The sequence below is a fragment of the Scyliorhinus canicula genome, chromosome 7 (assembly GCF_902713615.1).
Source record: "Scyliorhinus canicula chromosome 7, sScyCan1.1, whole genome shotgun sequence".
In the NCBI taxonomy this organism is placed as follows: Eukaryota; Metazoa; Chordata; class Chondrichthyes; order Carcharhiniformes; family Scyliorhinidae; genus Scyliorhinus; species Scyliorhinus canicula.
The window spans coordinates 172112039-172134474 of NC_052152.1; the positions used below are offsets into that span (position 1 = coordinate 172112039).

Here is a 22436-nt window from a genome sequence, read left to right on the forward strand (position 1 = left end):
AATAGTCAGCAGTGAGTCAGCAAAGTAGTTTTCAAATTACTGCTGTTTGTCTTCAGACAACATGTTGCTATAATAGCTCCAAATAGAGAACCAAGAAGCTGCTGTTAACAGCTAGTATCTTTTGATTCTACTGACCATCATTCGATCCACAATCCAGTTTGTGTGTGTACCAATTATCCTAGCAACAGTGATGAGTCTTTTATCTTTTTGCAGACACGTATTTGGAAAGATTAGGGAAGAAGAAATAAGCTGTGGTTGGCCGCTCTTAAGATATTAACTTACATATATCAGTGTGTGTGCCTTTCTAACCAGCAGCACTTTTTCTTCATTGGTCGACAGGTGCTGTGATCTGGTGGTATCTGCCTGCAGGATGAACAATGACAAACTGTAGTGGGACCCCCAATATATAAGGATGGTCACCGAGTTCATGTTCGTAATTTTTTGATAGTTATATTTCAGAAGATGCAAATCGCAATCCAACTCCAGCAAGGTCTGTGAATATTTTATTTCCCTTTGCATCCCTGCACAGCATGGGAAAAGAATGGGTTTACAAAATACAATACCATGACACAGTGCTGATGGAAAATGCCTAAATGTCTGCATTAGAGCAATGCCACACAGTTGAAAATATATATAACGAGATAAAAATGGACTGATTATTGCTATTAATTACATAATGTAACCAATGTTTTATAATACAACAGATGAGAACTACTAGAGAAATTATTAAATCAATCATGTGACATTCGTTTGATGGCATTTTAATAGAATCAGAGAATTCACAGTGCAGAATGAGGCCATTCGGCCCATCGAGTCTGCGCCAGCCCTTGGAAGGAGCACCCCACTCAAGCCCAGAGCACCCTATCCCCGGAACCCAGTAACCCCACCTAACCTTTTGGGACATTAAGGGCAATTTAGTATGGCCAATCCACCTAACCTACACATTTGTGGGCTGTGGGAGGAAACCAGAGCGCCCGAAGTAAACCCACGTAGACATTGGGAGAACGTGCAGACTACACACAGTGACCCAAGTCGGGAATCGAACCTGGGACCCTGTAGTTGTGATGCAACTGTGCTAACCACTATGCTACCATGCTGACCAATAGATATGTTAAACCATTTAAAATAAACTAATAAAATAACAGATAAAGGAATCATATGCCAATGTGTTCTGGTGGTTTACTATTATTGGCAACAATAATTTCTAAACTGATTTATTAATATACTGTTAAAAAATTCATGTCTGTCATAATAACTCCTTGGGTTCAGTGATATCAGTTGTACGCATGTGTGGTCTGAATGGTCCAAAGATGTGTAGGTTAGGTGGATTGGCCATGATAAATTGTCCTTAGTGTCCAAAATTGCCCTTAGGGTTGGGTGGGGTTACTGGGTTATGGGGATAGGGTGGAGGTGTTGACCTTTGATAGGGTGCTCTTTCCAAGAGCCGGTGCAGACTCGATGGGCCAAATGGCCTCCTTCTGCACTGGAAAGTCTATGAATGCATTACATACTGCCTTGTTTCGCAAGGCAAGCTGTTTAATTGCAAAGTAAGTCGGGCAATACTTATGACCAGAATCACGACGTTGAACTTCAGTAATAAAACATCTCCCTGTGTCCTCTTTAAAAACCTGGGCAGAACCTCTCTCCCTACTGTCTCTTGTCTTTTCAACCTTTAACACAGCACTGCCTGACAGACTTTTTTTGTCTGTGATTCTTTTCTTAAAAGCCTGCCTCCAGTAATTATCAATCCTGCCTCCCTCCACTGTGACCTCCCCTCACCACTCACTTACTCCAAGCCCACTGTTGGAATCCAGCAGCCTGATGTGGCCATGACTCCTCCAAAATTCAAGTGAAGAGGGCTGTTGCACTATCAACAAGCATAGGAACAATTGCTTCAATGTCAATTTATCTTTCATTGTCTTCAGATTCTGAGGTTTAGATGCCCCACCCAAAATCTCACATGCACCTGCCATAGCTGCTGTCCTGTGAATTTAACCCCTTTAAAACAAATTTTTACTTAAAAGCATGTTTTAAAACAAAGTGCTCTGGAAAAATAAATCCAGAGATATACACAAATCACAAGTTCTTGTTGTTTAATTTTTACATATATAGGTAAATGTTAAGTGGTTGTATTTTATCACTGCATTGCAATGATTTTGCCTCATCTCAGAGATGTCACTCCACAAGAGGATATACAGTATGGAATTGGTACTGATGTTTTATTATAAAGAATAGCACGATAGTAATGAACCATGAAGATATACGACCTAACGTGTTCAAACAGGCTGGTGGTATTTCGATCTGGCATTCACGCATGGACATTTTCAGCATTAGTCACTGGGTAATGATCAGGAACAGGATATCTGCCTTATTTCCTTTCCTCCCTAAATTAGAGGTGATGAGATCAGGTTTAGGACTGTTATTACCACTCTAGTTAAAGGTCCAGCTCACTCAGCAGAAACTGGGGTCAAAACTTGTCCTTAAAACCTACCTCTTTCACCAGGGTTTTTGGTCTCCTTTTAGATTTTCAGTATATTTATAGTGTTTACGAAGATTGTTGAAGGCATATAAAAGGAAATATTTATCTTTGTTCAAATGAAAGATTGAGAAAAATGCCTTTATGGAACCACAAACCTACATTCCAAATATTATTGATTTAACATATCCATTTAAAAAATAATTTTCTATCACAGCTACCGATGAACTCTAATCTTTTCATTTTACTACAAAGGTGTTTATTTACACATTTTTAATTATCATGTGTTGGCATTTTAAGTCCATGGCATAAAATACAGCCTCAGTTTCTGAAAATAATTTCCAATGTGACCACTTGTCTTCAAAATGAAACCGATGTGCATTTTGGGAAATTTCTGATCTGTTGACCAAGGGTGTGAGGATAAATGTATTATCACAGCTCAACAGTATTCCATGAACAAGATATGCGTATGACATAGCACATGATCCAATACGTAATGAATATTATTGCTTACTTTGGGTATAATTTTTATATTGTCTGCATAAAAGCAATTTTAAGCTCTGAATTTTTAAGCACAATGATTGGTGTATGAAAATAGGGAGTCTGTATACGTGAATACCGTTAATGGCCATATTATTAAAATACCTCATTGCAGTTAAATAAAGGTAAGAACCAACAAACAAATTTACTGGAAAACTATTTCATGAAAATGACCCTGACTGCTAACCGTGGTGTAATTGGGAAGACCCAGTATATTAAAGCACACTAGAGGATCAGATACTTTTTATTTATAATGCCTCTGTTCATCCGGACAGTTGTTTTAACCCCCACATTTGAGTGGTAATTAACTTCCTAGCAAGCTGCTTTGATCAGTCAGAGCTCCATTCTTCTCTGCTATTACCCTTACTCCTTTGGAATTCGCCAAAGGGATACACACCTGCCACAACTGTGTTTAATTCAAACTAACCTTCGTGCGCTTAATACATGCTGAATAGGGGCGGAATTAACCTTCACAGAGGAAAATATAATTAATTGTGTAGACTACACCAATTTAAAAATACCGACAGTGGTTTACCATGCCAGTATTCTTATAAAAGACTATCACACCGTAAAGGAATGTTTTGAGTGGAAAGGACCAGACACACAGGAATAGGCAGTAGTAATTAACTTCCCAGCAAGCTTCTTTGATCAATTGGAGCTCCGTTCTTCCCTGCTTCTACTCACATTCTTTTTGGAATTCATCAAAGGGGTGCACCTGCCAAAACTGGTTGTTTTATTTAAAATGATCATTCTGTTCTCTGTAATTTAAAAAATGCTTAGTGCAAAGAAGCTGGCAGTGGATTTATATTATGCAAATTAGAAAATAATAGTGCATTTGTACATAATTAAATAATTTAGCTCCTCCAGTTGAATTAACAATGTCAAAATTAATCATGATTCATGTAATATTGTATACCTGTAGTATCTACTTAAAGGTCATTAATAACATTAAAAATCAAGAATTCTGTAAGGGCACTTCAATGGAATTCAACACGACGATTGTCATGGAATTTTGGAAATTTGGTAACATTTTAACTGAACTGCAAACTGTTTTTTAACTATTGGACTACCTGTGCCTTTCCATTCTAATGTTACCCCTCGTTGCCTTTTTAAAGCCTACACAAGCATAGTTACTTCACTTAATTCTTGGTTGTAAAGCTCTTTTAGGATATCTCAAGGATGTGGTAAGATGCTACGTTAATGCATTTCTGTTCTTTAGGAGATTAATGTTCTTTAATCAACCTAGCACTGCCTACAGCTGAATAACAAAAACAACTTGCATTTACGTAGTGTCTTTAATATCCCAAGACACCTCACTAATTGAGGAAAAACAGATAAATAACTACAACAGCTTATACGTTTAACATTGTCATGCCCAATAAAGGCATGTCCTATTCTTAATATTTTACATGGACTGGGTTCAGTATATACTCTTCTGGTACTGTCTTTTATTTAGAAACGGGCACGAACAAGACTATTAAGATGGCTGCTGAGGTCCATGTGACTTCTACGATGTCTACATGGACTACCTCAAGTTTCCCGAAAGTTCCCACTTGAATGCCTCTGGTGGAATACTCCCCCCTGAATATGACAAGAACTTTCTGTGGAATTTACACTTGCTATTATTTATGGATTTACCAAAAATACAAGCCCAGACTCTATGTCTCAGAATTTGAACCTTCGGAGGAAAGCAAGGTAAGTGTGAAGAACTCACCCACTACTCCGTTGTGTAGCCATGGTTTTGGACTTCCAAGATCATTCTGAGCTGGTACTAGAAGTTGGTTGTATGACAAAAACTATCTTCAGATATTGAATTGTACTTATCTCATTGATCAGAGAGAAATAAAGGCAGTGTATGAAATGCCAGCTGCAGGACATCAGCAGTGGGAGAGGCAGTAGTCTTATGCCTTTTTAAACCTGGAGACTGTTAATTCTCTCAGCAGGATTACTATTACAAGCCTACCTGTAAATAAACTCGATCAGCTGGTAAGAAAAAACGACAAGTGACTAACTTTGTGACCTACTGAACACTCCATACCTTTGAGAGAATCCTACAATAATCCTCACACATGACTGGAGATATCGAAACCACCTAAACTACCCTTTTGGAATGGAAACACAGCCTTCGCCAGTCCTGGAACTACTATTCTCTCTATGATGAGCCAAGCACATGAACTATTATTTTGGTTGCAACTCATAAAAGTGCACTATTCCCTGGAACTACATCTTTCCTGTGTATGCATGTGTAAATGATGTAGCATTTAAACCGTCAGGCCGAATGCATGAGTAAATATTAAAACCACAAAGGTTTTCTGCAGTTATTTGAATTAACCACACATTTCGGGGAGGCTAAGAAACAAACAACTTCCTCTCAAAAACCACACTGAATACGGATAGTAAGTAAAACGATATTATCACACACCCTGTCCATAATAATGTGTTCAAATGTCCCAAGGCTTTTCAAAGGAATGTTATAAAACATATAGTATGACATTGAGCCACATATGAAGATATTGGGTAAGGTAACCAAAAGTGTGGTTGAAGGGGTAGATTTTAAGGAGTGTCTTGAAAGAGAACAGGGAGGTAAATAGGCGGAGAGATTTGGTAAGGTATTCCAGAACTTAGGGTCTCGGCAACTTTGGCATGGTCACTAATGGAGGAGCAATGAAAAGCAGGAATGCACAAGAGGTCAGAATTCGAGGAGTCCAGATATATCATTGGAGGGTTGTGGGACTGGAGGAGATAAAAAAGATATGGGACAGATTCGAAATAGATGAGAATTTTAAAATCAAGAGTTTGGGAGTTGATATTGCTCACCGTTTACAGCATGATAGGGAATGGGACTTGGTGCGAAATAAGATATGGGCAGCAAAGATTTACACAACCTCAAGTTTGTGGAAGGTAGAATGTGGGTGATCAGACAAAACTGTTGGAATAGTTAAATCCAGAAGAAACAAAGGCATGATTGAGAATGTCCATTGAAAATGAGCTGGGCTAGGGGAAAAGTCTGGTGGTGTTACTGAGGTTGAAATAGTTGGTGTTAGCCATGGCATAAATATATGGCCAGAAGTTCATCACACGTCAAATAGGACACTAAGGTTGTGAACAGATTTATGTAATCTCAGACAGTTGTTAGAGAGGGGGATAGACTTGGTAGCTAGGGAATGGAGTTTGGAACAGCGACCGAGTGGCTTCAGTCTTCCTAATATTTAGATGATGGGGCTTTCTGCTCATCCAGTATTAGATGTCAGATGAGCTATTTATTAACTTAGCAACAGTGGTATAGTCTAGAGAGGTAGTGTGAGAGAGAGCTTGGTGTCATCACTGCACATGTTAAATCTAATGCTATGCTTTCAGATGATCTTGGCAAGTAACAGTATGTAGATAAGAAATAAGAAGGGGGCAAAGATAAATCCTTGGGGGACTTTAGAAGTAATGGTGCAGATGCTGTTTGCGCTGGCCATAGAACCGTTGACGATGGCTCTTAGGGGGTTGGCGGAGTGGCAGGGGATTATCAGGGGACAGAGGGAGTTTCGGATGTTGCTCTATGCTGGTGACCTCTTGTTGTATGTTTCAAATCTGCTGGAGATATGGGAAGGATTATGGGCCTGCTGGGGAGGTTTGCAGGGTTCTCGGGGTACAAACTGACTGTAGGGAAAAGGAAGTTTTCCTGGTGAATGAGCTGGCACAGCGGGCTAATTTAGGGGGGATGCCATTTACGGTAGCAAGGAATAGGTTTAGGTATTTGGGTTCAGATATCGAGGGAATGGACGGGCCTCCATAAGTGGAACTTAACAAATCCAGGGAGGATCTTAAAAGATGGTGGGAAGGAGTGGTAGAGTGGGTTGGATGGAGGAAGAACCTTATAAGGGGTCTAGTTTGAGGGCAGTGGTGATGCCAGTGTTGCCAATGGCTCCAAGTAGGTATTCAGGGATCTCAGTGGTGCAGTCCACGGTGAAAATATAGAATCACTTGTGGAGCCATTTTAGGATGGAAAGGATGCCGGTGCTAATGCCGCTGTGCCAGAATCATGGGTTTGAGCCAGGGGGGTTGGAAAGTGTGTACAGGAGGCTGGTCAAGGTGAGGGATCTGTATTTGGAGGAAGGGTTCACCAGCCTGGAGGAGCTAAGGGAGAGGGTAGAGCTGCCGAGGGGGAGTGATTTCAGTTATCTGCAGGTTAGGGACTTTGAGTGAAAGTTCTGGAGGGGGTTCCCTGGGTTGTCGGGATATACCCTGCTGGAGAGACTGCTGCTTCTGGATGTGGAGAGGCAGGGAAGAATTAGGGATATATACAAGTGACTGGAGGAACAGGGAGGCGAGCGAGTGGTGAAGGTGAAGAAAAAAATGGGAGAAGTTGGGAGGGGAGATCAATTGGGAAGTATGAGTGAGGCACTGCGAAGGGCAAACGGGACCTCCTCTTGTGCAAGGATGAGCCTGATACAGTTGGTGCACAGGGTGCATATGACTCAGGCAAGAATTAGTGGGTTCTTTAAGGGGATAGCAGATGAGTGTGAGAGGTATGGGCAGGAGCCAGCGAGTCATGCGCACGTTTTGGGGTTGTGAAAAATTGGGAAGATTCTGGATGGGGGTGACCGCGGTCTTAACCAGAAGGAGGAGATGGAGTCGGACCCTTTGGTGGTGATATTTGGGGTTCCAGAGGAGCCAGAGCTCATGGAGAGGAGGGAGGCTGATGTTCTGGCCTTCGCCTCTCTAATTGCACGGCGTCAAATTTTACTGGAGTGACGGTCGGCATCGCCACCGGGGGTAGCGGCTTGGTTGGGTGACCTGTACAACTTCTTGCGGTTGGAGAAGATGAAGTATGAGTTAAGGGGCTCTGCAGGGCTTTTTGAGAAAAGGTGGGGGATGCTTGTGACCGTGTTTGAGAAGCGTGGGGGGGGGGGGGGGGGGGGGGGGGGAGAGCGGGTGAAAAAGGGAGAACATTTGTACAGACTGCATAGTTGATTGCTGGGAGGTATGTTTCCCAGGGTGTTTATTTGCTGTAATCTGTTTTGATACATTTTTGTAGTAAAATATATATTTTTTAAATATGTAACGCTGCAGAAGCAGAAAAAGAAGCCATTGCAAGTAATACTCTAGTCAAGATTAGATATAAAAAATGGAATCACTCAACTGGCCAACAGTGGAGAGGAATTGAACTGTGTCAACGGCTGCTGACAGGTCAAGAAAAACAAGGAAAATATGTTTACCTTTGTCACAATCACATAGGATATCATAAAAAAATTGAAATTAAAGGAACAAAGAGCAATTGCTGAACCATGATGGAACAGTTAACAGATTTAGAAGATACATTTTTTTGCAGGTTCTCAAGATGGAGAGAAAAGTGAGCAGGCAAAGTAATTTAGGGAAGGAGTTCCACAGGGCAGAATTGAGATAGTTGATAGTTATAAAGTGCTAAGTGAAGGGGGAAGGAACACGCCAAAATTGGAGAGCCAAGTACAATTGAGGGAATACGGTCACCAAATTAAAATGTACGAGGTCATGGAGGAACTTACAGACAAGAATAAGGATTTTAAATAAAATATTTTGCACGTGGATAGTGAGGATTGGGATGATGGGCAAATAGAAGGAAACATTCTGTTGATATAGAACAGGGCAGTGATTGATATTCTGATGTTAGTGGAATCAGGTGGTGGCAGAGCCATCAGGAATAAGGAGGAGGTTGGAAAAGGTAATCCTAAGAAGCAAGCAGGGTGTAAGTTGGGTTGAAGAGATTTGAACAAGGGAAGATGAGCGTGAAGTTAGAGGTGCCAACATACTACAGGACTTTAGAGTCAGAAAGGAGATTAAATATGGAGTAATAGAGCGATTGGTTGATGAGTGCTTGGCTTTATGAGGAGAAAGATGATGATAATGGTGGTTATTAATGATAATGATAATGATGATATTAAATGAAAGAGTGGTGCCATATTAAAAGGAGCAGTTATAGTCTGGCAAGCTAAAGGTTAGGAGGAAGAAAATAATACTCTTAGCTACAAACTTGAAAGACAAATGCAATGTGTTCTAATCTAATACAAATGAGGGCTTCTTTGGACATCAGAAACTAGCATAACAAATCTTTAGTGTAGAAGGTTGGCAAAACTCCCAAGAGTTTTTGAGCCCATGTTGCCCATTCGAATGTATTTCATACCACATTTACCTGGATGGCTATTTTAAACTAATTGTTGGGTTGTACATTGTGTAAGTCACCTCCTCGATCTGTGTTGGTCTTGCCTTCATGTAAGCTGTTGTTGTATACATGCTTATTCCAGTGGTCAGTATTGGGAGCCTATAAACGTACAATTGGTTTGGAAAGGCGGTGGTGGACGAGGAGAGGTAACAGCAGTTATTGAGCAAGATAAAGCATTTCTCCCATCGATGTCGAAACACGAAGGGGGCAGTTTTATCGAATGCATGTTTCAGATGGTTAATTTGTACATTGGGGCGTATTAGGTACTGGAACGCACGAATGTCCGTGCCCCTGTTGACCTCGGCCTTTTGGAACTGTCCACTATTTTTTAGATGATTACAAGAAATTTAAAAATAAAACTTTCCGTGTTTCGGTTGGTGCTTTGAAAGTTCCTACACTCAATCCCTCGCCCGTAATGAATAGATTTGACCGACGAGACCGTCCCTTTGTTCTGAGGCAGCTCCCAACGGGTGCTGCACGACAAGGGGCAGGGCAAAATACCACAACCCATTCTTCCACGGATACGGGTTTGTGACCTGTCCTTTTCAGGACAGTCATCTCCTTACTGCACGCTGCTAATTTACCGCCTTCTGAGGAGATTCTGGTCTCTCTCTCTCTCACACACACTCACACACACACAAAAAGAGTCATTTTTCCTCACATAACCCCACCCACCCCACGGTGGCGTTAAGAATCGTGCGATTTGTGTGGATCGCCCCAAATTTCGGTCTTCCGAGAGGAGGCTCCGAGTGTATTTCCGGTGGCCTGGAGGCGATGTGAGAGAGTAGCTGAGCTGAAAACATCCTGTTACTGTCCAGCAGCATCCAGTGATCCTGCAGCCCGCCCGACGGGATGGTCGCGTTTTAGCCGGCCGGCAGCAGTCAACGCCATGGCCGTGGACGGTAAGTCAGCCGCCAAGAGGATGCGGAGACCTTCCAAAGGGATAACAACCCCTTTGCGTTTTGCTCGCCAAAGGAAATGTAACACCAGGACGTGAAGATGAGACAGTGGCAGTGGCAGATGCAACGCATCCCAACCTTCACCGTCTCATCACTGTGCCGTACGGATACAGTATCGATTTTATTTTATTATTTTTTTGCTGCACAGATCGTGGACTGGCAATATTTGAAGACTGAGGTGCACAGCTGTTTCCAGCTGTTCCCCGGCCTTGATTCATCAGGTCCCCTAACATAGTTTCAGTTTTAACATCAGCAAATGACATTAATAAATCCTGTCGCTAAGTGGTTATCGGGACAGGGTGACATCAATATCCCCACACTCTTATCATCATCTCTTTTGTTGTGTTCCGGAGCTGGAAAGCTTTTTATCTTTCGGCTTGTCACGTTTATGTGCGGACTGTTGAGTGTGCGGTGATTTATTTGTAACAACCCGTACATTAATACGGTAGCTTAATATCAAGAGGTGATGAATTGTAACCTCGTCTACCTCTGTTTCAGGGCGGACGCCGCCTTGTTCAATCAATGGAATGAATATTGAAGGCGGTCCTATGTTTTGTTAAAATTCACACAGTTCAATTTACTGATGTAGGACGACTTGCGATGCTTAATTTAAAATGAGCCGCAGTTATGTACTGGCAATGCCTAACCAGATTTGAATAAACTCAAAATAACTATTATTGCGACCATGAATTCCTAGGAGAAAATTACACCCCCCCCCCCCCCCCCCCCACACAAAAAAAAGGTAAATCGAAGGATTTTGAAAATTATCAGGCTATCAAACTGGTAGTGAGCCAAAGGAAATATACTTATTCTGTCCACCGGGTTCATTCACTCTGTTTATTGTGGGAAGGGAATTAATGTGAGACCTGGTCTATTCTATCAAAATATTTCAGTGAGCTGAATTGTAAAACTGAAAGGTCACACAGTCCGAGCTGAACTTGCTGGTTTTCGGCTCCCGTGGAAGCATGCAAGTCTCAACATTGTGATTTAAAGGGATCGTTAATGTTAAAAAAAAAATCCTGTTTCGACATTGCTGTACATTAACCTTCGCTTTTCAGTATGAAGCATTTCTAAATCTATTACTTTAGTGGCGATGCTTTAGAACTTTGAATATATTGAAAACCTCAAAGGATGGTTAGTTAATGGAAATGAACTTTCATTATTCAGCACGCCAGGTCATCTAAAATTTATACATATGAACTTAAATTACTTTTTCCTTCTTATTTATAGTACTTGATTTAAGGCCAATATAACTCGTATATCTCACCTTATATCTCAGCGTTTTATTCAGATTATGCTTCTTTTATGACTTTTATACATAATGTTTATAAAAAGCTTGCACTCCCAGGTCTTGTGTATACTAATACTATGGCCAAACTAAAAATATTATATTTTTGCCCCTTCATTTTTTTTAGTGCTTGAAGGTTGCTTTAGAATAATGGAGAGACATTTTAGTTCATTGTTATGTTCCTCATAACATCTCTAGTCAAATAAACTGATTAATCCAAAGGGAAAAATTTGTCTACAAAGTATCAGCTCTTTTATCCTTTCAATCTATCCCAAGACAGCAATGTTGGCTTAGTGAGATTTGGATGAAAGAATCGATCAATAATGAATTCCGTGTGAAGTACTGAAAACTGTTAACAAGGTAGCTCTGCTCTGTTATTAATCAGAATATTCAAAAATATTTCAAAAATAATTTAATTTTTAAAGCAATTATATATTTTAAAGAAAATGAATGGAGCAAAGCAAAATTGAAATGAATATAATTTCCATAATCTGTTAGTGTTGATGACAACTGGATTAGTGAATATTGTCTGTATCAGTTAAAAAGGTTATTCATGCTACCTTTCCACATTGAAATTTTTGAAAATGTTTGCACTTCTGATCTCTGAACAAAATGGTTGCGTATAAAGTTTAGCTTCACATGTGGGATAAACTGACTTAATAATCTGAGTCTGTTGCTATATTGAAAGATCTAATAAAGTCATTTGTCTTCTCAGTATTCATGATTTAAGGCAGTAAATGAGTCTAATGTAATAGATGGAATTGCCAGCGAAACATAATTGAACTTGCTGCATGGATGTCCTGAAGTAGGAGGTGTGATTTGGTTGTAAAGTTGTAGGTTCGATTCCCTTTGTTAACTGCTGAGTATGACTGATGCCAGGAGCCAAATCTGGAACAAACGTCTGTGAAATGAATTTTATTCAAAGGGGTATGTGCTGCCTGCAGATGCTGATACACAGCTGGAATATCAATGTAATCAGATCAAGACTAAAAGATGAGGCGCATGGTGAACCAACCCATCTGCATTTCCCTAAATTGTGCTGTTGGTTGGATGTGGGGTGGGTGGGTGGTGGTATGGCAAATGGGGAGGAGAGATGTACATGAATTAAAGCATTTTGAAAGTCAAACAACAATTTTGGTTTCACATATTAACCAGTTATGCTTTTGTAAGATCTATGTTTCGCTTGCATTGTATTATAACAAAAGTAATGAAAACAAAAGAAACAATGATGGTGAATTTACCAGAATTTGTCTGTAAATATAAAAGCTGAACGGATGCTTAACATATATTTTTACAGAAGTGAATGTCCATAACACTCTCAAAGCTCTAATTTCTGTAACAATTTCAGAAAGTTGAAAGATTGACAAAAGAGAATAATTTTCTTGGTATTCCTTTATAGCAAGTCCTACTAAAATAGCTAAAATTAATGAAGTTACTCTCATGTCAAATTCTCAACCGAGATAAAATGCCTGTTGGGTTCATTTTGTGCATACTTGCCGACCAGTTATTACATTTTCTTGTAGACTTCCAAATACTTTACTCACTTATGTATGAATAAAGCTACTCTGAAAGTGAGAACATAAAATGGGTGATTTGTGGGAGCTATTCAATCATTTATGTTATTATGCTCAGAGCACTGAATGTACCAATACTAATCCTTCATCTTAAAATTACCCTCAATCTGCACCTATCCAAAGTTAAATGTTCACAATAAGTGCATATGTGATTTATTCCACATGTACTGTTAGTTTGCTGAAATATATCCTAAAAACTATTCAACAGCAGTGCAGAAAATGAGTATAAATCGCCCCACCGTTTCCTTTCGAAATGTGATTTCTGCATCAAAGTTAGAATCGAGACAGTAGTTATAACATTTGAATTATAGAATTCAGACTCATATTTGTAACTCAGAAATGTATATTTCTTCACAAACTAGACTGCATATTTTCCTCGGGAGACGGGACGGAATTCACTGACCAGCAAAAGTGCACCGAGATAAGAGAAAGAATAAAAAAACGTATGAATGCTAAAGAAAAACGATTATGTAAATTGACCAGAAGTAATGGAACTGGAGAAGAGAGTAGAATTTGCTCAGCTTGATTGAACATAACCACTGGAAAATGAAAAAGCATTTGATATCAGGTCTCCACTTTGTTTGAGAATGTGAACTGGCTAGTCTTTCAAATTTGTTTCCTAAAAGCCTTCCCATGCACATGTACGGGAAGTTGTTTTAAAAAGGTGTAGTCAGACATGGTAAATTCCTGGGATAGTATGATCTGAACATTCCCTACCAACTTCATTTATACTGCAGCCACTGATCTCAGACTGTGGAAAACTGTGGAAGCAGTTCCCCTATTTAAACTGCCTGGTTGCACGACCAATTGTCCTGTTCAGCAGTGTGCTATATGTTGAGTGTAAGTAGTTAGAGAGCTCCCCTTCTAGCAACCAAATTTTAATGTTTAAATCATACAAATGGGCAAAACACTCTTTCTAACATCAGCTAGCTGCCCAACAGTTGTTCCAAGCCTATTATAAATCAATTGGAGTTACTGTCTATGATGTTCAAGTACTGTGAATGTTCCTCTCTATTTCGCACTCTCCCAGCGATTCTCACATTGTTTCTCGTTGTAATCAGGACAGACTCTGACTTTGGATTAATGTTGCAAATTCATTATTTGTTCAGAGAAACACTGAGCGGGATTCTCCATTTCAGAGACTAAGTGCTGACGCCAGGACTGAATTGGTGGTGTTCTACGACCATGGAAGTGGCACCGGCAATTCAGGGTCAGTTAATGGGCTAGCACCGAGGTGCACCACATGCAAATAGTGCATTTCTATTGAAAAACAGTGTCCAATTTGCCGGGGTCGGCATTGGCACTCGAGAGGCTGACAAGCTGCAGCCGCATATCAGCATACACTCCCAACACACACTTATTCCAGCCAACAAGATGGCAACTCGAAGAGCGGCACCCCGTTTTGCACATGTGGAACTCAAACCCTGCTGGGCGCCATTGAGGAGAATGGGGCACCCTGTTCCCCAGGGTGGGAAGGATGTTGGCACCCACCTGGCTGCAGGTTGCAGAGGCTGTGAATGCCATAGGTCCCAATGCAAGGACTGGCCAGCAGTGCCGGAAAAATCTGCATGACCTCCTCAGGGCGGCCAGGGTGAGTAGCCGACATCATGCCCCTGGCACCAAATCCATCCAACACATCCGTAACCCACTCTCCACCCCTCCCACCGCCCGGAAGTGACCGAACACCACACGCCGGCACATTACCCTGCACCACATGCCAGCGCCAAGACTGCCCGCCATGGCCGGGTGTCCTGGTCACAAAGGCCACCAGCTGCCCACCCCTGTGCTGCCCGCATCAGACTGCCTAACACTGTGCATTTTCTGACTCTTCCCCTAGGAGCAGATGGTGCACAACAGCAGGGAGAGAGAGATGACTAGAGGGGGCCCACCGGACCTGCGGCCCTCACCGTCGCGGAGCGGCGGGCACTGGACCTGGTCAGTGGGCCTGGAGAGAGGGCAGTTACCGAGGTGGAGGTTGACATTGGGGAACCAAGTGAACCCCTGCTGAGTTGTGTTGTCCCTATGGAACACGTGGCACAACCCCCAGACCATACCACCCATACCATCCCACCACCCCCCACCCCTGAACCGCGTCTTCAGGATGCCGATACACTGCTCGATCATGCCCCTGTTTGCTGTATGGGCGTTGTTATAATGGGTCTCCGCATTGGTCTGTGGCCTCCGGATAGACATCATCAGCCACAATGCAGCAGATAACCCCTGTTGCCCAGGAGCCAACCCCTCACCTGGTGGTGCACCTCGAATGTGTCAGGGACTCTCGAGTGTGCCAGGATGAAGGTATTGTGCACACTACCCGGGTATCGGGCACTGTCGTGCATGACGTGCATCTCTTGGTCAGACACCAGATGCATGTTCATCGAATGGAACCCCTTTCGGTTTGTGAAGACCAGCCCCCCATGCGGCGGTGCTCGTAGGGGTCAGGTGACCCGTCAATCAACCCCTGAACCTGGTGATGACAGCGAACATCGCTGCCCAGGCATCTTGGTGGGCTCGGTCTACATAGAAGCTGATATATGTGCCAACCGGGCATAAAAGGCCTCCATTACGACGCAAATGCACCTGTGCACTGATATTTGCGAGATCCCAGATGGGTCCCCATCGGCGCCTGGAAGGAACCCATGGCGAAAAGGTTCAGGGCGACTGTCACTTTGTCGGCCACCCGGAGTGGGTGTCCTCCCCCATACCCCCACGGTTCCAGGTGCGCCATGTTCCTGCAGATGTGCCGTACGGTCCCCCTGCTCAGCTGGAATCTTCGACTGCATTCTCAGTCTGGCAGGTCCTCGAATGACAGGCGCTGCTGGTGTACCCGTATGGCCAGTGTCTTTCTGGGAAACCACGGGCCACGATAGACAGTCAGTGGGGTGCGCAGCAGGATGGCTGCCTTGCAGAATGCGGCAATGACGGTCCGTACCTGGTTAGCCCGGTCCCGGGAGATACCCCAACCCCCAAGGCCCATCCCCAGGTCACCCCCCAGTCTTGGCAGACCCCACACCCCATCCAGCCATGCCAGCGGCAGGACCGGCAGCCCACGGTTGTGCCTCTGTGAACATAACCTCTCTTCCTCAGCAACCACCACAACTGTTCCCCGATTTTTAAAACCACAAGTGAACCTCACCGTCGGTAATACCTCCTGGTGGAGGTGGAGCATCACGGGAGCTCCGGAGTATTCGGGACGGGCCCGTTAATGATATGCCAAAGGCATTTACTGTGCATGCAGTGTAGAATGTATTCACCGCACTGTTGAGGCATCAGTCTCGATTTCTGGCTGACCCGCGATTCTCCGCCCGATTGTGCCTTGCGATTCTGCCCATCATTTTCTATTATTTTAAACTTGCCAGTATTAAATTTCCTTAAACACAGATGTTGATTGATTGATTTACTGTCACATGTACCGAAGTACAGTGAAATGCATTTTTCTGCAGCGAAGGGAACGTACACAGTAACATAGGAACATAGAAACATAGAATGTCCAGTGTAGATGGAGGCCATTCGGCCCATCGAGTCTTTACTGACCCACTTAAGCCCTCACTTTCACCCTATCCCCGTAACCCAATAACCCCTCCTCACCTTTTAGGTCACTCAGGGCAATTTATCATGACCATTCCACCTAACCTGCACGTCTTTGGAATGTGGGAGGAAACCGGAGCACCCGGAGGAAGCCCACGCAGACACAAGGAGAACGTGCAGACTCCGCACACACAGTGACCCAGTGGGGAATCGAACCTGGAACCTTGGCACTGTGAAGCCACAGTGCTATCCACTTGTGCTACCGTGCTGCCCATTATATAAATACGCCCATAGTAGACAAAAAGAATAATCGACAAAGTACATCGACAAATAGTGATTGGGTATTGCGGAACAAGGGCCAAACAAAGCAAATACATGAGCAAGAGCAGCATAGGGCGTCATGAATAGTGTTCTTACAGGGAACAGATCAGTCCGAGGGAGGGTCGTTGAGGAGTCTAGTAGCTGTGGGGAAGAAGCTGTTCCTCTGTCTGGATGCGCGGGTCTTCAGACTTCTGTATCTTCTGCCTGATGGAAGGGTCTGGAAGAGGGAAAAGCCTGGATGGGGGTCACTGACAATGCTGTCTGCCTTCCTGAGGCAGCGGGAGGTTTAGAGAGAATCACGCTCTACAGTTTCTTTCCATGCAAAGTTGCCCCTCAGTAAATACTAAAGCCTTGCATGTTGGAAGCTATCTTAATTCCGGATTTTGAATTGCTTGTTTAGCTGCCAGTTAGTAGTATGTTGTATTTTAAAAAAAAAACAAATACCTTTCAAAAAAATGATGGTGCGATGATGGGGTTGCATCATCATTGCATGTCTGTAAACACACAGTGATATAGTTTCCATGGTGATAATATCCTTTGAGGGTCCTTGCAAAATAATAATAATGATGAAGAAAACATTCATAATAATGAAGCAAAAAACACTGAAAGGTTATTGCCCCAAATGTAAAAAATATGCTCGTTGCAAGTTTTAACAATTTAAATTTTTACTCGGGGCATGGGGTCTGATGCCTTCCCAACTTTCCCCATTAAGGGACAGGAAGGGTTGAGAGTGGCCTTCCCATCTGAAGGTCAATTGAGACCCACAAGGGGTCACTTCTGGACCTCATCCCACAATTACCTCTATTCAACCAGTGACTGGAGGGTAGGGGGTGCGGGTGGCAGGGGGAGGGGGACGCAGTGAGACCGGGGAGATTTATGCCATGTGGATAAGTGTTCAACCCGCGATAAGCAGAACCCATAGACGATGGTAGAAATGAAAGAACAAGGGGCTGGATTCTCCACTGTCTTGATTCTCTGTTGCGCCGGCAGCCTGGACATTTCCCGACGGCGTGGGGCTTCCCACAATGGGAAGCCTTACTGGCCGGCTGGTGAGACGGAGAATCCCAGGGGCGCGCTGGTGCGGCGAACGTTTCCGTCAGTATCCGGGAGGATGATACTCAATCTGGTGCGGAAGTGGCGATCCATCAACATCTCGGCCAGCCGGCATGGCATGCGGGGTTGTCCATTTGCAGAATAAAAATCTTGTTAACTGGGTCTCCCAGGATTCCGATGTTTGTTTTTACATGCCAAGCTTAAAGGTTTGCACTGCCCGCTTGGCCAACCCATTTGAAGCTGGGTGGTATGGAACGGTCCTCATGTGATGGATCCTGTTGGCGGACATGAATGCTGCAAATTCCGAACTCGTAAACACTGTACCATTGTCTGATACCAGCACCTTGGGTATGCCGTGCATGCTGAAAATGTGCTGGATTTCTCTATGGTGGTCAGTGCCATCGTCACCTGTATCTTGAGAACCTGCATCTACCTGGAGTGGGAATTGACGAGGAGCATCGCTCCTTGAAAGGGGCCCACAGTCTATTTGGAGGCAAGGCCACGGACGACTGGGCTGTTCCCACGAATGGAGTGGGGCTGCAGAAGGCAACTTCTCGTATGTCTGACACTGGACACAGCGCTGGGCACCCGTTTGATCTCTGCATCGATGCCAGGCCACCAAACGTAGCTTCAAGCTAACATTTTCATTTTGGACACGCCAGGTTGTCCATTGTGGAGGTCCATCAGGAGCGGGCTGCGTCACGTTCGGGGACCACCAGGGGGCCACCAAAGGAGCACGTCACCCACTATGCTAAGCTCCTGCATCCTGTGGTACAGCCCTGTGCTGAGCCTCATACTGCACTATGTGACAGACACGGGACAGCTGAGAGTCAGTCTGGGTCCACCAGTGAATGCTGAATGCCGAGACCGGTAGTGCATAAAATTGAGGGCAGCAATGACCTCGCCAATTGCCGCCAGTGTTGATGGCCTGGTCAGCATGGATTGGCATGGGGAATCTTGGTCCCAGACGGTGTTCCAACACATAGTCATACCCTGCGAGCAGCAATGCCCATCGGTGGATGTTGGCGGAAGCGTAAAGATCATCCAAACGAGGAACTGGGTAACGGTCCAGGTGATCGTCATTTTATAATAGCTACACAAGCGTACTGTTCTATCTGGTTTCATGAACGGGGTGACTGATGCCGCCCAGTCAGAGAACTGCACCGGGTGGATAATTCTCCATCTGGTCCAACTCAGCATCCATTTTGAGTCGTACGGTGTACAGGACAGGTAGTGTGCCGAAGTAACACGGTTAGCCATTGAGTTCCCGCTTATTCGGGCCACAGCCGCTTTTATGGTGCCCAAGCCATCCTGGAATAATGATGGAAACCTGGACAGAGCCCCTTCAGTAAACCTGGACAGAACCCCTTCAGGGTCATGTGGGTGCATGCAGCCCACCCATTGCCAATCTAACCGCAACTGGCATAACCAGTCACTCTCCAACACACTTGGATGGCTCCCTTGTTCTACCACAAGAGGAAGGTTTGCAAACTGTTGACCATACTCGACCGGAGTAGTGCCCGCTATTGCCAGTGGTTCCCCCATATAAGTGGCCAGCATCGCGTTGGTGTCCGACATGGTCAGCGATAGAAGGCCAAACTTGATGTGGTCGAACGTGCAGTGACTGACTACCGACACTGCTGCACCAGTGTCGAGCTCCAAGCAGATTGGGTGTCCATTAATTTGTGGGGATATCAGGATTGGTGCTACTCTTGGCGCATCCACACAGTGTAACTGCTAGTAGGAGTTGTCATCATCTTCCACATAGTAAGCCCTGTCACATAGTGGTCGTGCTTAGCGGGTTGGCTGGTGGGTAATTTCTCACGGCCTGTTGCAGTCACACTGGTTGGGGGTCATATTCCTGTTCCTCCTGGAAGCCGAGATGAAGCAGGCCAGGTGTGTAGCAATCGATGTCAACGGCAGCTCCACTGAATCCTTGTCGCCAGTGTTGAATCCGCGATAAGAAGAACACATAGACAATGGTAGAAATTATAATAATAATCTAATAAATTAAAGAACAAGATTCATTCCAATACAGTTACAACACTCCTCCAATCCCCAAAGGGTCTCCTCCCCTGACCTGCAGCTAGGCCAGAATTTTCATACAGTTGAGGCTCTCCTTGTAAAGGGGAACCCCGCCCCCTTACAGGGGAAGTCTATGATAATATCATAGAATTATCATAGAATTTACAGTGCAGAAGGAGGCAATTTATTGTGACCAATCCACCTAACCTGCACATCTTTGGACTGTGGGAGGAAACAGGAGCACCCGGAGGAAACCCACTCCCACACGGGGAGAACATGCAGACTCCACACAGACAGTGACCCAAGCCGGGAATCGAACCTGAGCCTCTGGAGCTGTGAAGCAACTGTGCTAACCAATGTGACACCATGCTATCGTGCTTAATACCGACACCGCTGTACCCCTCTCCCGTGACCACACCCCCACTCCATGAACGCCCCCTCCCTCAGTTTACTCAACTGTGGTCTGGGTCACTCCCCAATCCTGGGACTCCAGTGCCTGTCCCTCCAGCAGCAGAGGCAGCCTCCCCCCTAGCGCTGCTGAGCATAAGAGCTGTTGCTGTTTGATTGGCCAGCCCCTCTTGGTACACGTGGCTTTTGCCCCTGGGATCTTGATTCCAGGGTAAGGCCTGCCATTGGCCTGACCATTGCCTAATTGTCACAGGGTTTGATGGGCCTTCTAAAAAGAGGTGTGTCATAATGTACACCAGTATATCATGGTGCAGCCACATACTGATGGACATATACTAGGACCAATCAACATGCACAAACACCGCAGCCAATCACCAGTTAGAATACATGCACTATAAAGGCAGAGGGCATCACTTTTCCCGCTCATTCTGGATGCTGCCTCTCAGAAGCACAAGAGCTCAGCAAGTACAGTACAAACTCACACCATATGCTGAGAGATTCAACTGGTTCGGACAGGCACAGGTCTCTAGTTAAACTAGCATCGTGTAAACCCACAGTTATCGTATGTCTATTATTCTATAAGTAGTTAAGAAAATAGTGTTGAACCTTCTTCAGTGTTGGTGGCATGCGTCTGCTTCACAAGTCCACAGTGCCCAGCACTTCAAGGTGGGTCTCTCACTACCTCCAGAGTCAGCAGGCGGGTTCCCTGATGCTGCAACAAGATTCTGCCCTCAGACTCAACCATCCTCTATGAATGGGTTTATTGGATTGAGTATCCCATGATGAAGGAGTGATACTTATGGACGAGTAGGGAAAAATCAGCTCGGCGGGTGCGGTTGGAGTTGGTATCCAGCTAAAGTGTCAAAAATAAAAAGCCACAATATAACATTTTGTTTGGCTTGATTTCTATCTGTTTAATCCTATAAAAGGTGTTGTTTGTAATAATAGAACCATTTACTGTAGGTGAAACAAATCTACATTTCGTATGATCTTAGTGACAATGTTAACATTGCTTTGTACGTGAAAATGATTATGGATTCCCTTCCTAATGTGGGTGTATTGGTGCTTTGCATCATTTTCTACGTGATATTTCCTGCTGGGAATTCAGAAAGTATTTAAAAAAATTATTCCACCATTTCTCAGTCTCTCACTTACGCATTATGGCAGTGTAGTAGAGATGTATTGATTTGATAATTCTCTACAGATCTCCTGTCATCTGACAATGGGTTTACTGCATCTAATTGATTGGGAGTAGAATTAGCAACGCTGAAACCCTTAGCCAGCCTTCACAAGGTTAATATTTTTCTCTGGCTCATTTTAACATTGATAATTTTAACATAGATTCTTCAGTCCCAAAGCCGTGTGTTTATCGGTGGTGCACCGTTTCCTGGTCAAGGAAATTCCCCATTGAAGCCATCCCACATAGCCGTGAAACCCGCACGGGTGCACTACTGGTGGGAAAAGCGAATCGCAATGACCGGAGAACTCCAGCCTGTATGTATTTGGGAGCATAACCTTTTTGGATTGGATTTGTTTATCGTCACGTAAAAAAGTATTTTTCTGCGTTCAGCTCAACAGATCATTGAGTACATGAAAAGAAAAGGAAATAAAAGAAAATACATAATAGGGCAACAAAGGTACACAATGTAACTAGATAACACCGGCATTGTGTGAAGCATAAAGGGGTGAAGTTTCAATGAGGTCAGTCGATAAGAGGGTCAGTTAGAAGTCTGGTAACAGCGGGGAAGAAGGTGTTTTTGAGTCTGTTCGTGCGTGTTCTCAGACTTTTGTATCTCCTGCCCGATGGAAGAAGTTGGAAGAGTGAGTAAACCGGGTGGGAGGGGACTTTGATTATGCTGCCCACTTTCCCCAGGCAGCGGGAGGTGTAAATGGAGTCAATGGATGGGAGGGAGGTTTGTGTGATGGACTGGGCTGTGTTCACGACTCTTTGAAATTTCTTGCGGTCTTGGGCCGAGCCGTTGCCATACCAGGCTGTGATGCAGCCAGATAGGATGCTTTCTATAGTGCATCTATAAAAGTTGGTAATAGTTAATGTGGACTTTTAGCCATGTAATGA

At 44.0% G+C, this 22436-nt stretch overlaps 1 protein-coding gene and 1 long non-coding RNA gene across 2 annotated transcripts in view; both read left to right on the top strand.

Moving 5' to 3' along the window:
* Positions 1-361: 361 nt before the first annotated feature.
* Positions 362-5309, top strand: LOC119969543. Its single transcript, XR_005461393.1, has 3 exons — positions 362-490; positions 4473-4711; positions 4957-5309. It is a non-coding gene; the product is annotated as an uncharacterized LOC119969543 (long non-coding RNA).
* A 4427-nt stretch (positions 5310-9736) lies between these two features.
* LOC119969544 (sterile alpha motif domain-containing protein 10-like) overlaps positions 9737-22436 on the top strand; it is a 131405-nt gene continuing 118705 nt past the window's right edge. The window contains exon 1 of the mRNA XM_038803291.1: positions 9737-10105. Coding sequence (XP_038659219.1) covers positions 10093-10105 — 13 coding nt within the window. The 5' untranslated portion in view covers positions 9737-10092. The remainder of the gene's footprint in view (positions 10106-22436) is intronic.